Here is a 15,665-nt window from a genome sequence, read left to right as displayed (position 1 = left end):
CTGGGACTGGCAGGGGGGGGACTGGGACTGGCAGGGGGGGGACTGGGACTGGCAGGGGGGACTGGGACTGGCAGGGGAGACTGGGACTGGCAGGGGGTACTGGGACTGGCATGGGGGACTGGCATGGGGTACTGGGACTGGCTATGGGGACTGGCAGGGGGGACTGGGACTGGCAGGGGGGACTGGGACTGGCAGGGGGGACTGGCAGGGGGTACTGGGACTGGCAGGGGGGACTGGGACTGGCAGGGGGGACTGGGACTGGCAGGGGAGACTGGGACTGGCAGGGGGACTGGCAGGGGGGGGACTGGGACTGGCAGGGGGGACTGGCAGGGGGGACTGGGACTGGCAGGGGGGTACTGGGACTAGCAGGGGGGACTGGCAGGGGGTACTGGGACTAGCAGGGGGGACTGGGGCTGGTTAGTCAGGGACTTTTTCCATGGGAATTTTCCATTGGGTGTTCTAGCCCTACGGGTTCTGGCCAGTTAATGTGTCTGGGAGCCCTATGAGTTCTGGCCAGTTAATGTGTCTGGGAGCCCTACGGGTTCTGGCCAGTTAATGTGTCTGGGAGCCCTACGGGGCCTGGCCAGTTAATGTGTCTGGGAGCCCTACGGGTTCTGGCCAGTTAATGTGTCTGGGAGCCCTACGGGTTCTGGCCAGTTAATCTGTCTGGGAGCCTACGGGTTCTGGCCAGTTAATCTGTCTGGGAGCCCTACGAGTTCTGGCCAGTTAATCTGTCTGGGAGCCCTACGAGTTCTGGCCAGTTAATCTGTCTGGGAGCCCTACGAGTTCTGGCCAGTTAATCTGTCTGGGAGCCTACGGGTTCTGGCCAGTTAATCTGTCTGGGAGCCCTACGAGTTCTGGCCAGTTAATCTGTCTGGGAGCCCTACGGGTTCTGGCCAGTTAATCTGTCTGGGAGCCCTACGAGTTCTGGCCAGTTAATCTGTCTGGGAGCCCTACGAGTTCTGGCCAGTTAATCTGTCTGGGAGCCTACGGGTTCTGGCCAGTTAATCTGTCTGGGAGCCTACGGGTTCTGGCCAGTTAATCTGTCTGGGAGCCCTACGAGTTCTGTCTACAAGATGAATGTTAAAGTAGAATTGATTTTTTTCTTCCCGGTATTGCTATTCACTTGACTGTTTCTATTCATCTAGAACTTGTGGAAGTTTGGGATGTTGTAGGAAGATGCCTTCTCTTATAGCCTTGTCCCTTTCCCTGTATCTCTCCCATCCACCCATCTCTTCCTCCATCCCTCCATGTCTCTCCTCTTCCTCCGTCAGGTTCCCATCGATGAGGATGACCCCAAGCTGCTGCTGACCAATCAGAACAGCAAGCAGAGTAACGACGATATCATCGTCATGGCGACGCTGCGGTTGCTACGGCTGCTGGTGAAGCATGCCGGGGAGCTGAGGGAGGGGCTTGAGCTTGGGCTCGCCTCAACCCCCACCGCCCCCTGGAGAGGTAACACACAGACCCCCACTGGCCCCTAGAGAGGTAACACACTGACCCCCACTGGCCCCTAGAGAGGTAACCCACTGACCCCCACTGGCCCCTAGAGAGGTAACCCACTGACCCCCACTGGCCCCTAGAGAGGTAACACATTGACCCCCACTGGGCCCTAGAGAGGTAACACATTGACCCCCACTGGGCCCTAGAGAGGTAACACACTGACCCCCACTGGCCCCTAGAGAGGTAACACACTGACCCCCACTGGCCCCTGGAGAGGTAGCACACAGACCCCCACTGGCCCCTGGAGAGGTAGCACACAGACCCCCACTGGCCCCTGGAGAGGTAGCACACAGACCCCCACTGGCCCCTGGAGAGGTAAAACGCACTGACCCCCACTGGCCCCTAGAGAGGTAGCACACAGACCCCCACTGGCCCCGAGGTAGCACACAGACCCCCACTGGCCCCTAGAGAGGTAGCACACAGACCCCCACTGGCCCCTGGAGTGGTAACACACACACCCCCACTGGCCCCTGGAGTGGTAACACACACACCCCCACTGGCCCCTGGAGTGGTAACACACACACCGACCCCCACTGGCCCCTGGAGAGGTAAAACACACTGACCCCCACTGGCCCCTAGAGGTAACACACATAGACCCCCACTGGCCCCTGGAGTGGTAACACACACTGACCCCCACTGGCCCCTAGAGAGGTAACACACACTGACCCCTAGAGAGGTAACACACACTGACCCCCACTGGCCCCTAGAGAGGTAACACACTGACCCCCACTGGCCCCTAGAGGTAGCACACAGACCCCCACTGGCCTCTGGAGAGGTAACACACTGACCCCCACTGGCCCCTAGAGAGGTAACACACTGACCCCCACTGGCCCCTAGAGAGGTAACACACTGACCCCCACTGGCCCCTAGAGAGGTAGCACACAGACCCCCACTGGCCCCTGGAGAGTTAAAACACACTGACCCCCACTGGCCCCTGGAGAGCTAAAACGCACTGACCCCCACTGGCCCCTAGAGAGGTAGCACACAGACCCCCACTGGCCCCTGGAGTGGTAACACACACACCCCCACTGGCCCCTGGAGTGGTAACACACTGACCCCCACTGGCCCCTGGAGAGGTAACACACACTGACCCCCACTGGCCCCTGGAGAGGTAAAACACACCGACCCCCACTGGCCCCTGGAGAGGTAAAACACACCGACCCCCACTGGCCCCTAGAGAGGTAAAACACACCGACCCCCACTGGCCCCTAGAGAGGTAACACACATAGACCCCCACTGGCCCCTGGAGGGGTAACACACATAGACCCCCACTGGCCCCTGGAGAGGTAACACACTCAGACCCAGAGGGAGCTCTATATTTCTCTGAAGGCTCCTGTTAGACTCTAGAAAGGAATGAATATTTAGAACACATTATGGAGAGATCATCTCCAGTTAGTTGAGACCTTTGCTGCCTCTCCTGTCTCCTGCTAATTCAACCCGTCCCCCCCCCACCCAGCTGTTCTCTCTCCTGTCTCCTGCTAATTCAACCCCTCTCCCCCCCACCCAGCTGTTCTCTCTCCTGTCTCCTGCTAATTCAACCCCTCTCCCCCCCACCCAGCTGTTCTGTCTCCTGCTAATTCAACCCCTCTCCCCCCGACCCAGCTGTTCTCTCTCCTGTCTCCTGCTAATTCAACCCCTCTCCCCCCCACCCAGCTGTTCTCTCTCCTGTCTCCTGCTAATTCAACCCCTCTCCCCTCCAGCTGCTCTCTCTCCTGTCTCCTTAATTCAACCCCTCTCCCCCCCAGCTGCTCTCTCTCCTGCTAATTCAACCCTCTCCCCTCCAGCTGTTCTCTCTCCTGTCTCCTGCTAATTCAACCGCTCTCCCCCTCCAGCTGTTCTCTCTCCTGTCTCCTGCTAATTCAACCCCTCTCCCCCCCAGCTCTTCTCTCTCCTGTCTCCTGCTAATTCAACCCCTCTCCCCTCCAGGCATCATCCCCCAGCTGTTCTCTCGTCTGAACCATCCAGAGGCTTACATCAGACAGAGTATCTGTAGTCTGCTGTGTCGCGTTGCCCAGGACTCACCACACCTCATCCTGTACCCTGCTATAGTCGGATCACTGTCTCTGGGAGGAGAGGCCCAGCACGCAGGTATACACACACACACACACACACACACACACACACACACACACTAGAGGTCGACCGATTAATTAGGGCTGATTTCAAGTTTTCATAACAATTGGTAATCTGCATTTTTGGACACCTATTCTGGCCGATTACATGGCTCTCCACGAGGAGACTGAGTGGCAGGCTGACTACCTGTTACACGAGTGCAGCAAGGAGCCAAGGTGAGGTGCTAGCTAGCATTAAACTTATCTTATAAAAAACAATCAATCTTCACATAATCACTAGTTAACTACACGTGGTTGATGATATACTAGTGTAACTAGCTTGTCCTGCGTTGCATATAATCAATGCGGTGCCTGTTAATTTATCATCGAATTACAGCCTACTTCGCCAAACGGGTGATGATTTAACAAAAGGTAGGGACAGTGGGAATCTCGTTCATCCATTCATGCGCGTCACTAATTAGATGACGAGGCATTTGGCTACCTTAAGAGAGTATCAATGTCCCTAACGATAAACATCAATGTCCCTAACGATAAACATCAATGTCCCTAACGATAAACATCAATGTCCCTAACGATAAACATGAATGTCCCTAACGATAAACATCAATGTCCCTAACGATAAACATCAATGTCCCTAACGATAAACATCAATGTCCCTAACGATAAACATCAATGTCCCTAACGATAAACATCGATGTCCCTAACGATAAACATCGATGTCCCTAACGATAAACATCGATGTCCCTAACGATAAACATCGATGTACCTAACGATAAACACCGATGTACCTAACGATAAACACCAATGTCCCTAGCGATAAACATCAATGTACCTAAACATCAATGTACCTAACGATAAACACCAATGTACCTAACGATAAACATCAATGTACCTAACGATAAACATCAATGTACCTAACGATAAACATCAATGTACCTAAACATCAATGTACCTAACGATAAACATCAATGTACCTAAACATCAATGTACCTAACGATAAACATCAATGTCCCTAACGATAAACATCAATGTCCCTAAACATCAATGTCCCTAACGATAAACATCAATGTACCTAACGATAAACATCAATGTACCTAACGATAAACATCAATGTCCCTAAACATCAATGTACCTAACGATAAACATCAATGTCCCTAAACATCAATGTCCCTAACGATAAACATCAATGTACCTAACGATAAACATCAATGTACCTAACGATAAACATCAATGTCCCTAAACATCAATGTCCCTAACGATAAACCTCAATGTCCCTAACGATAAACACCAATGTCCCTAACGATAAACATCAATGTACCTAACGATAAACATCAATGTACCTAACGATAAACATCAATGTACCTAACGATAAACATCAATGTCCCTAACGATAAACATCAATGTCCCTAACGATAAACATCAATGTCCCTAACGATAAACATCAATGTCCCTAACGATAAACACCAATGTCCCTAACGATAAACACCAATGTACCTAACGATAAACATCAATGTACCTAACGATAAACATCAATGTACCTAACGATAAACATCAATGTACCTAACGATAAACATCAATGTACCTAACGATAAACATCAATGTACCTAACGATAAACATCAATGTCCCTAACGATAAACATCAATGTCCCTAACGATAAACATCAATGTACCAATGTCCCTAACGATAAACATCAATGTCCCTAACGATAAACATCAATGTCCCTAACGATAAACATCAATGTCCCTAACGATAAACATCAATGTCCCTAACGATAAACATCAATGTCCCTAACGATAAACATCAATGTCCCTAACGATAAACATCAATGTCCCTAACGATAAACATCAATGTCCCTAACGATAAGCATCAATGTCCCTAACGATAAGCATCAATGTCCCTAACGATAAGCATCAATGTCCCTAACGATAAACATCAATGTCCCTAACGATAAACATCAATGTCCCTAACGATAAACATCAATGTCCCTAACGATAAACATCAATGTCCCTAACGATAAACATCAATGTCCCTAACGATAAACACCAATGTCCCTAACGATAAACACCAATGTCCCTAACGATAAACATCAATGTACCTAAACATCAATGTACCTAACGATAAACATCAATGTCCCTAACGATAAACACCAATGTACCTAACGATAAACACCAATGTACCTAACGATAAACACCAATGTACCTAACGATAAACATCAATGTACCTAACGATAAACATCAATGTCCCTAAACATCAATGTCCCTAACGATAAACCTCAATGTCCCTAACGATAAACATCAATGTCCCTAACGATAAACACCAATGTCCCTAACGATAAACATCAATGTACCTAACGATAAACATCAATGTCCCTAACGATAAACACCAATGTCCCTAACGATAAACACCAATGTCCCTAACGATAAACACCAATGTCCCTAACGATAAACATCAATGTCCCTAACGATAAACATCAATGTCCCTAACGATAAACATCAATGTCCCTAACGATAAACATCAATGTCCCTAACGATAAACATCAATGTCCCTAACGATAAACATCAATGTCCCTAACGATAAACATCAATGTCCCTAAACATCAATGTCCCTAACGATAAACACCAATGTCCCTAACGATAAACATCAATGTACCTAACGATAAACATCAATGTCCCTAACGATAAACATCAATGTACCTAACCATAAACATCAACGTCCCTAACGATAAACACCAATGTCCCTAACGATAAACATCAATGTACCTAACGATAAACATCAATGTACCTAACGATAAACATCAATGTCCCTAACGATAAACATCAATGTCCCTAACGATAAACCTCAATGTCCCTAACGATAAACATCAATGTCCCTAACGATAAACACCAATGTCCCTAACGATAAACATCAATGTACCTAACGATAAACATCAATGTCCCTAACGATAAACATCAATGTCCCTAACGATAAACACCAATGTCCCTAACGATAAACACCAATGTCCCTAACGATAAACATCAATGTCCCTAACGATAAACATCAATGTCCCTAACGATAAACATCAATGTCCCTAACGATAAACATCAATGTCCCTAACGATAAACATCAATGTCCCTAACGATAAACATCAATGTCCCTAAACATCAATGTCCCTAACGATAAACACCAATGTCCCTAACGATAAACATCAATGTACCTAACGATAAACATCAATGTACCTAACCATAAACATCAATGTCCCTAACGATAAACACCAATGTCCCTAACGATAAACATCAATGTACCTAACGATAAACATCAATGTACCTAACGATAAACATCAATGTCCCTAACGATAAACACCAATGTCCCTAACGATAAACACCAATGTCCCTAACGATAAACACCAATGTCCCTAACGATAAACACCAATGTCCCTAACGATAAACACCAATGTCACTAACGATAAACATCAATGTCCCTGACGATAAACATCAATGTCCCTGACGATAAACATCAATGTCCCTAACGATAAACATCAATGTCCCTAACGATAAACATCAATGTCCCTAACGATAAACATCAATGTCCCTAACGATAAACATCAATGTCCCTAACGATAAACATCAATGTCCCTAACGATAAGCATCAATGTCCCTAACGATAAGCATCAATGTCCCTAACGATAAGCATCAATGTCCCTAACGATAAACATCAATGTCCCTAACGATAAACATCAATGTCCCTAACGATAAACATCAATGTCCCTAACGATAAACATCAATGTCCCTAACGATAAACATCAGTGTACCTAACGATAAACACCAATGTCCCTAACGATAAACACCAATGTACCTAACGATAAACATCAATGTCCCTAACGATAAACACCAATGTCCCTAACGATAAACATCAATGTCCCTAACGATAAACATCAATGTACCTAACGATAAACATCAATGTCCCTAACGATAAACATCAATGTACCTAACCATAAACATCAATGTCCCTAACGATAAACACCAATGTCCCTAACGATAAACATCAATGTACCTAAACATCAATGTACCTAACGATAAACACCAATGTACCTAACGATAAACATCAATGTCCCTAACGATAAACACCAATGTCCCTAACGATAAACACCAATGTCCCTAACGATAAACACCAATGTCCCTAACGATAAACACCAATGTCCCTAACGATAAACATCAATGTCCCTAACGATAAACATCAATGTCCCTAACGATAAGCATCAATGTCCCTAACGATAAGCATCAATGTCCCTAACGATAAGCATCAATGTCCCTAACGATAAACATCAATGTCCCTAACGATAAACATCAATGTCCCTAACGATAAACATCAATGTCCCTAACGATAAACATCAATGTCCCTAACGATAAACATCAATGTCCCTAACGATAAACATCAATGTCCCTAACGATAAACATCAATGTCCCTAACGATAAACATCAATGTCCCTAACGATAAGCATCAATGTCCCTAACGATAAGCATCAATGTCCCTAACGATAAACATCAATGTCCCTAACGATAAACATCAATGTCCCTAACGATAAACATCAATGTCCCTAACGATAAACATCAATGTCCCTAACGATAAACATCAATGTCCCTAACGATAAACATCAGTGTACCTAACGATAAACACCAATGTCCCTAACGATAAACACCAATGTACCTAACGATAAACATCAATGTCCCTAACGATAAACACCAATGTCCCTAACGATAAACATCAATGTCCCTAACGATAAACATCAATGTACCTAACGATAAACATCAATGTCCCTAACGATAAACATCAATGTACCTAACCATAAACATCAATGTCCCTAACGATAAACACCAATGTCCCTAACGATAAACATCAATGTACCTAAACATCAATGTACCTAACGATAAACACCAATGTACCTAACGATAAACATCAATGTCCCTAACGATAAACACCAATGTCCCTAACGATAAACACCAATGTCCCTAACGATAAACACCAATGTCCCTAACGATAAACACCAATGTCCCTAACGATAAACATCAATGTCCCTAACGATAAACATCAATGTCCCTAACGATAAACATCAATGTCCCTAACGATAAGCATCAATGTCCCTAACGATAAGCATCAATGTCCCTAACGATAAACATCAATGTCCCTAACGATAAACATCAATGTCCCTAACGATAAACATCAATGTCCCTAACGATAAACATCAATGTCCCTAACGATAAACATCAGTGTACCTAACGATAAACACCAATGTCCCTAACGATAAACACCAATGTCCCTAACGATAAACATCAATGTACCTAAACATCAATGTACCTAACGATAAACATCAATGTCCCTAACGATAAACACCAATGTACCTAACGATAAACACCAATGTACCTAACGATAAACATCAATGTACCTAACGATAAACATCAATGTCCCTAAACATCAATGTCCCTAACGATAAACCTCAATGTCCCTAACGATAAACATCAATGTCCCTAACGATAAACACCAATGTCCCTAACGATAAACATCAATGTACCTAACGATAAACATCAATGTCCCTAACGATAAACATCAATGTACCTAACCATAAACATCAATGTCCCTAACGATAAACACCAATGTCCCTAACGATAAACATCAATGTACCTAAACATCAATGTACCTAACGATAAACATCAATGTCCCTAACGATAAACATCAATGTACCTAACCATAAACATCAATGTCCCTAACGATAAACACCAATGTCCCTAACGATAAACATCAATGTCCCTAACGATAAACATCAATGTCCCTAACGAATCACATCAATGTCCCTAACGATAAACACCAATGTACCTAACGATAAACATCAATGTACCTAACGATAAACATCAATGTACCTAACGATAAACATCAATGTACCTAACGATAAACATCAATGTCCCTAACGATAAACATCAATGTCCCTAACGATAAACATCAATGTCCCTAACGATAAACATCAATGTCCCTAACGATAAACATCAATGTCCCTAACGATAAACACCAATGTACCTAACGATAAACATCAATGTCCCTAACGATAAACATCAATGTACCTAACGATAAACATCAATGTCCCTAACGATAAATATCAATGTACCTAACGATAAACATCAATGTCCCTAACGATAAACATCAATGTACCTAACGATAAACATCAATGTCCCTAACGATAAACATCAATGTACCTAACGATAAACATCAATGTCCCTAACGATAAACATCAATGTCCCTAACGATAAACATCAATGTCCCTAACGATAAACATCAATGTCCCTAACGATAAACATCAATGTCCCTAACGATAAACATCAATGTCCCTAACGATAAACACCAATGTCCCTAACGATAAACATCAATGTCCCTAACGATAAACACCAATGTCCCTAACGATAAACACCAATGTCCCTAACGATAAACATCAATGCCCCTAACGATAAACATCAATGTACCTAACGATAAACATCAATGTCCCTAACGATAAACATCAATGTCCCTAACGATAAACATCAATGTCCCTAACGATAAACATCAATGTCCCTAACGATAAACATCAATGTCCCTAACGATAAACATCAATGTACCTAACGATAAACATCAATGTCCCTAACGATAAACATCAATGTCCCTAACGATAAACATCAATGTCCCTAACGATAAACATCAATGTCCCTAACGATAAACATCAATGTCCCTAACGATAAACATCAATGTCCCTAACGATAAACACCAATGTCCCTAACGATAAACATCAATGTACCTAAACATCAATGTACCTAACGATAAACATCAATGTCCCTAACGATAAACACCAATGTACCTAACGATAAACACCAATGTACCTAACGATAAACACCAATGTACCTAACGATAAACATCAATGTACCTAACGATAAACATCAATGTCCCTAAACCTCAATGTCCCTAACGATAAACCTCAATGTCCCTAACGATAAACATCAATGTCCCTAACGATAAACACCAATGTCCCTAACGATAAACATCAATGTCCCTAACGATAAACATCAATGTCCCTAACGATAAACACCAATGTCCCTAACGATAAACACCAATGTCCCTAACGATAAACACCAATGTCCCTAACGATAAACATCAATGTCCCTAACGATAAACATCAATGTCCCTAACGATAAACATCAATGTCCCTAACGATAAACATCAATGTCCCTAACGATAAACATCAATGTCCCTAACGATAAACATCAATGTCCCTAAACATCAATGTCCCTAACGATAAACACCAATGTCCCTAACGATAAACATCAATGTACCTAACGATAAACATCAATGTACCTAACCATAAACATCAATGTCCCTAACGATAAACACCAATGTCCCTAACGATAAACATCAATGTACCTAACGATAAACATCAATGTACCTAACGATAAACATCAATGTCCCTAACGATAAACCTCAATGTCCCTAACGATAAACCTCAATGTCCCTAACGATAAACCTCAATGTCCCTAACGATAAACATCAATGTCCCTAACGATAAACACCAATGTCCCTAACGATAAACATCAATGTACCTAACGATAAACATCAATGTCCCTAACGATAAACATCAATGTCCCTAACGATAAACACCAATGTCCCTAACGATAAACACCAATGTCCCTAACGATAAACACCAATGTCCCTAACGATAAACATCAATGTCCCTAACGATAAACATCAATGTCCCTAACGATAAACACCAATGTCCCTAACGATAAACACCAATGTCCCTAACGATAAACACCAATGTCCCTAACGATAAACACCAATGTCCCTAACGATAAACACCAATGTCCCTAACGATAAACATCAATGTCCCTAACGATAAACATCAATGTCCCTAACGATAAGCATCAATGTCCCTAACGATAAGCATCAATGTCCCTAACGATAAGCATCAATGTCCCTAACGATAAACATCAATGTCCCTAACGATAAACATCAATGTCCCTAACGATAAACATCAATGTCCCTAACGATAAACATCAATGTCCCTAACGATAAACATCAGTTTACCTAACGATAAACACCAATGTCCCTAACGATAAACACCAATGTCCCTAACGATAAACATCAATGTACCTAAACATCAATGTACCTAACGATAAACATCAATGTCCCTAACGATAAACACCAATGTACCTAACGATAAACACCAATGTACCTAACGATAAACATCAATGTACCTAACGATAAACATCAATGTCCCTAAACATCAATGTCCCTAACGATAAACCTCAATGTCCCTAACGATAAACATCAATGTCCCTAACGATAAACACCAATGTCCCTAACGATAAACATCAATGTACCTAACGATAAACATCAATGTCCCTAACGATAAACATCAATGTACCTAACCATAAACATCAATGTCCCTAACGATAAACACCAATGTCCCTAACGATAAACATCAATGTACCTAAACATCAATGTACCTAACGATAAACACCAATGTACCTAACGATAAACATCAATGTCCCTAACGATAAACACCAATGTCCCTAACGATAAACATCAATGTCCCTAACGAATCACATCAATGTCCCTAACGATAAACACCAATGTACCTAACGATAAACATCAATGTACCTAACGATAAACATCAATGTACCTAACGATAAACATCAATGTACCTAACGATAAACATCAATGTCCCTAACGATAAACATCAATGTCCCTAACGATAAACATCAATGTACCTAACGATAAACATCAATGTCCCTAACGATAAACACCAATGTACCTAACGATAAACATCAATGTCCCTAACGATAAACATCAATGTACCTAACGATAAACATCAATGTCCCTAACGATAAATATCAATGTACCTAACGATAAACATCAATGTCCCTAACGATAAACATCAATGTACCTAACGATAAACACCAATGTACCTAACGATAAACATCAATGTCCCTAACGATAAACATCAATGTACCTAACGATAAGCATCAATGTCCCTAACGATAAATATCAATGTACCTAACGATAAACATCAATGTCCCTAACGATAAACATCAATGTACCTAACGATAAACATCAATGTCCCTAACGATAAACATCAATGTACCTAACGATAAACATCAATGTCCCTAACGATAAACATCAATGTACCTAACCATAAACATCAATGTCCCTAACGATAAACACCAATGTCCCTAACGATAAACACCAATGTCCCTAACGATAAACACCAATGTCCCTAACGATAAACATCAATGTCCCTAACGATAAACATCAATGTCCCTAACGATAAACATCAATGTCCCTAACGATAAACATCAGTGTACCTAACGATAAACACCAATGTCCCTAACGATAAACACCAATGTACCTAACGATAAACATCAATGTCCCTAACGATAAACACCAATGTCCCTAACGATAAACACCAATGTCCCTAACGATAAACATCAATGTCCCTAACGATAAACATCAATGTACCTAACGATAAACATCAATGTCCCTAACGATAAACATCAATGTACCTAACCATAAACATCAATGTCCCTAACGATAAACACCAATGTCCCTAACGATAAACATCAATGTACCTAAACATCAATGTCCCTAACGATAAACATCAATGTACCTAACGATAAACATCAATGTCCCTAACGATAAACATCAATGTCCCTAACGATAAATATCAATGTACCTAACGATAAACATCAATGTCCCTAACGATAAACATCAATGTACCTAACGATAAACATCAATGTCCCTAACGATAAACATCAATGTACCTAACGATAAACATCAATGTCCCTAACGATAAATATCAATGTACCTAACGATAAACATCAATGTCCCTAACGATAAACATCAATGTACCTAACGATAAACATCAATGTACCTAACGATAAACATCAATGTCCCTAACGATAAACATCAATGTCCCTAACGATAAACATCAATGTACCTAACGATAAACATCAATGTCCCTAACGATAAACACCAATGTACCTAACGATAAACATCAATGTCCCTAACGATAAACATCAATGTACCTAACGATAAACATCAATGTCCCTAACGATAAATATCAATGTACCTAACGATAAACATCAATGTCCCTAACGATAAACATCAATGTACCTAACGATAAACATCAATGTCCCTAACGATAAACATCAATGTCCCTAACGATAAACATCAATGTACCTAACGATAAACATCAATGTCCCTAACGATAAACATCAATGTCCCTAACGATAAACATCAATGTCCCTAACGATAAACATCAATGTACCTAACGATAAACATCAATGTACCTAACGATAAACATCAATGTCCCTAACGATAAACATCAATGTCCCTAACGATAAACATCAATGTCCCTAACGATAAACACCAATGTCCCTAACGATAAACACCAATGTCCCTAACGATAAACACCAATGTCCCTAACGATAAACACCAATGTCCCTAACGATAAACATCAATGCCCCTAACGATAAACATCAATGTACCTAACGATAAACATCAATGTCCCTAACGATAAACATCAATGTCCCTAACGATAAACATCAATGTCCCTAACGATAAACATCAATGTCCCTAACGATAAACATCAATGTACCTAACGATAAACACCAATGTACCTAACGATAAACATCAATGTCCCTAACGATAAACATCAATGTACCTAACGATAAACATCAATGTCCCTAACGATAAATATCAATGTACCTAACGATAAACATCAATGTCCCTAACGATAAACATCAATGTCCCTAACGATAAACATCAATGTACCTAACGATAAACATCAATGTCCCTAACGATAAACATCAATGATAAACATCAATGTCCCTAACGATAAACATCAATGTCCCTAACGATAAACATCAATGTCCCTAACGATAAACACCAATGTCCCTAACGATAAACATCAATGTCCCTAACGATAAACACCAATGTCCCTAACGATAAACATCAATGTCCCTAACGATAAACATCAATGCCCCTAACGATAAACATCAATGTACCTAACGATAAACATCAATGTACCTAACGATAAACATCAATGTCCCTAACGATAAACATCAATGTCCCTAAACATCAATGTCCCTAACGATAAACATCAATGTCCCTAACCATAAACATCAATGTCCCTAACCATAAACACCAATGTCCCTAACGATAAACATCAATGTCCCTAACCATAAACATCAATGTCCCTAACCATAAACACCAATGTCCCTAACGATAAACACCAATGTCCCTAACGATAAACATCAACGTCCCTAACGATAAACATCAACATCCCTAACGATAAACATCAATGTCCCTAACGATAAACACCAATGTCCCTAACGATAAACATCAATGTCCCTAACGATAAACATCAATGTCCCTAACGATAAACACCAATGTCCCTAACGATAAACATCAATGTCCCTAACGATAAACATCAATGTACCTAACGATAAACATCAATGTACCTAACGATAAACATCAATGTCCCTAACGATAAACATCAATGTCCCTAACGATAAACATCAATGTCCCTAAACATCAATGTCCCTAACGATAAACATCAATGTCCCTAACCATAAACATCAATGTCCCTAACCATAAACACCAATGTCCCTAACGATAAACATCAATGTCCCTAACGATAAACATCAATGTCCCTAACGATAAACATCAATGTACCTAACGATAAACATCAATGTCCCTAACCATAAACATCAATGTACCTAACGATAAACATCAATGTCCCTAACCATAAACATCAATGTCCCTAACCATAAACACCAATGTCCCTAACCATAAACACCAATGTCCCTAACGATAAACATCAATGTCCCTAACGATAAACATCAACGTCCCTAACGATAAACATCAACGTCCCTAACCATAAACACCAATGTCCCTAACGATAAACATCAATGTCCCTAACGATAAACATCAACGTCCCTAACGATAAACATCAACGTCCCTAACGATAAACATCAACGTCCCTAACCATAAACATCAATGTCCCTAACGATAAACATCAATGTCCCTAACGATAAACA

General features: G+C 41.9%; 1 protein-coding gene across 4 annotated transcripts in view; it reads left to right on the top strand.

Moving 5' to 3' along the window:
- Nucleotides 1–15,665, top strand: part of LOC110519445 (serine/threonine-protein kinase SMG1) — a 144,617-nt gene that overhangs the window by 68,007 nt on the left and 60,945 nt on the right. For all 4 annotated transcript variants that reach the window (XM_036939392.1, XM_036939391.1, XM_036939390.1 and 1 more), the window contains 2 exons: nucleotides 1,275–1,455; nucleotides 3,430–3,591. In XM_036939392.1, coding sequence (XP_036795287.1) covers nucleotides 1,275–1,455; nucleotides 3,430–3,591 — 343 coding nt within the window. The remainder of the gene's footprint in view (nucleotides 1–1,274; nucleotides 1,456–3,429; nucleotides 3,592–15,665) is intronic.

The sequence above is a fragment of the Oncorhynchus mykiss genome, chromosome 12, assembly GCF_013265735.2.
Source record: "Oncorhynchus mykiss isolate Arlee chromosome 12, USDA_OmykA_1.1, whole genome shotgun sequence".
In the NCBI taxonomy this organism is placed as follows: domain Eukaryota; kingdom Metazoa; phylum Chordata; class Actinopteri; order Salmoniformes; family Salmonidae; genus Oncorhynchus; species Oncorhynchus mykiss.
Note: the sequence above shows the minus strand (reverse complement) of the source record. Positions and strands in the feature narration are given on the sequence as shown.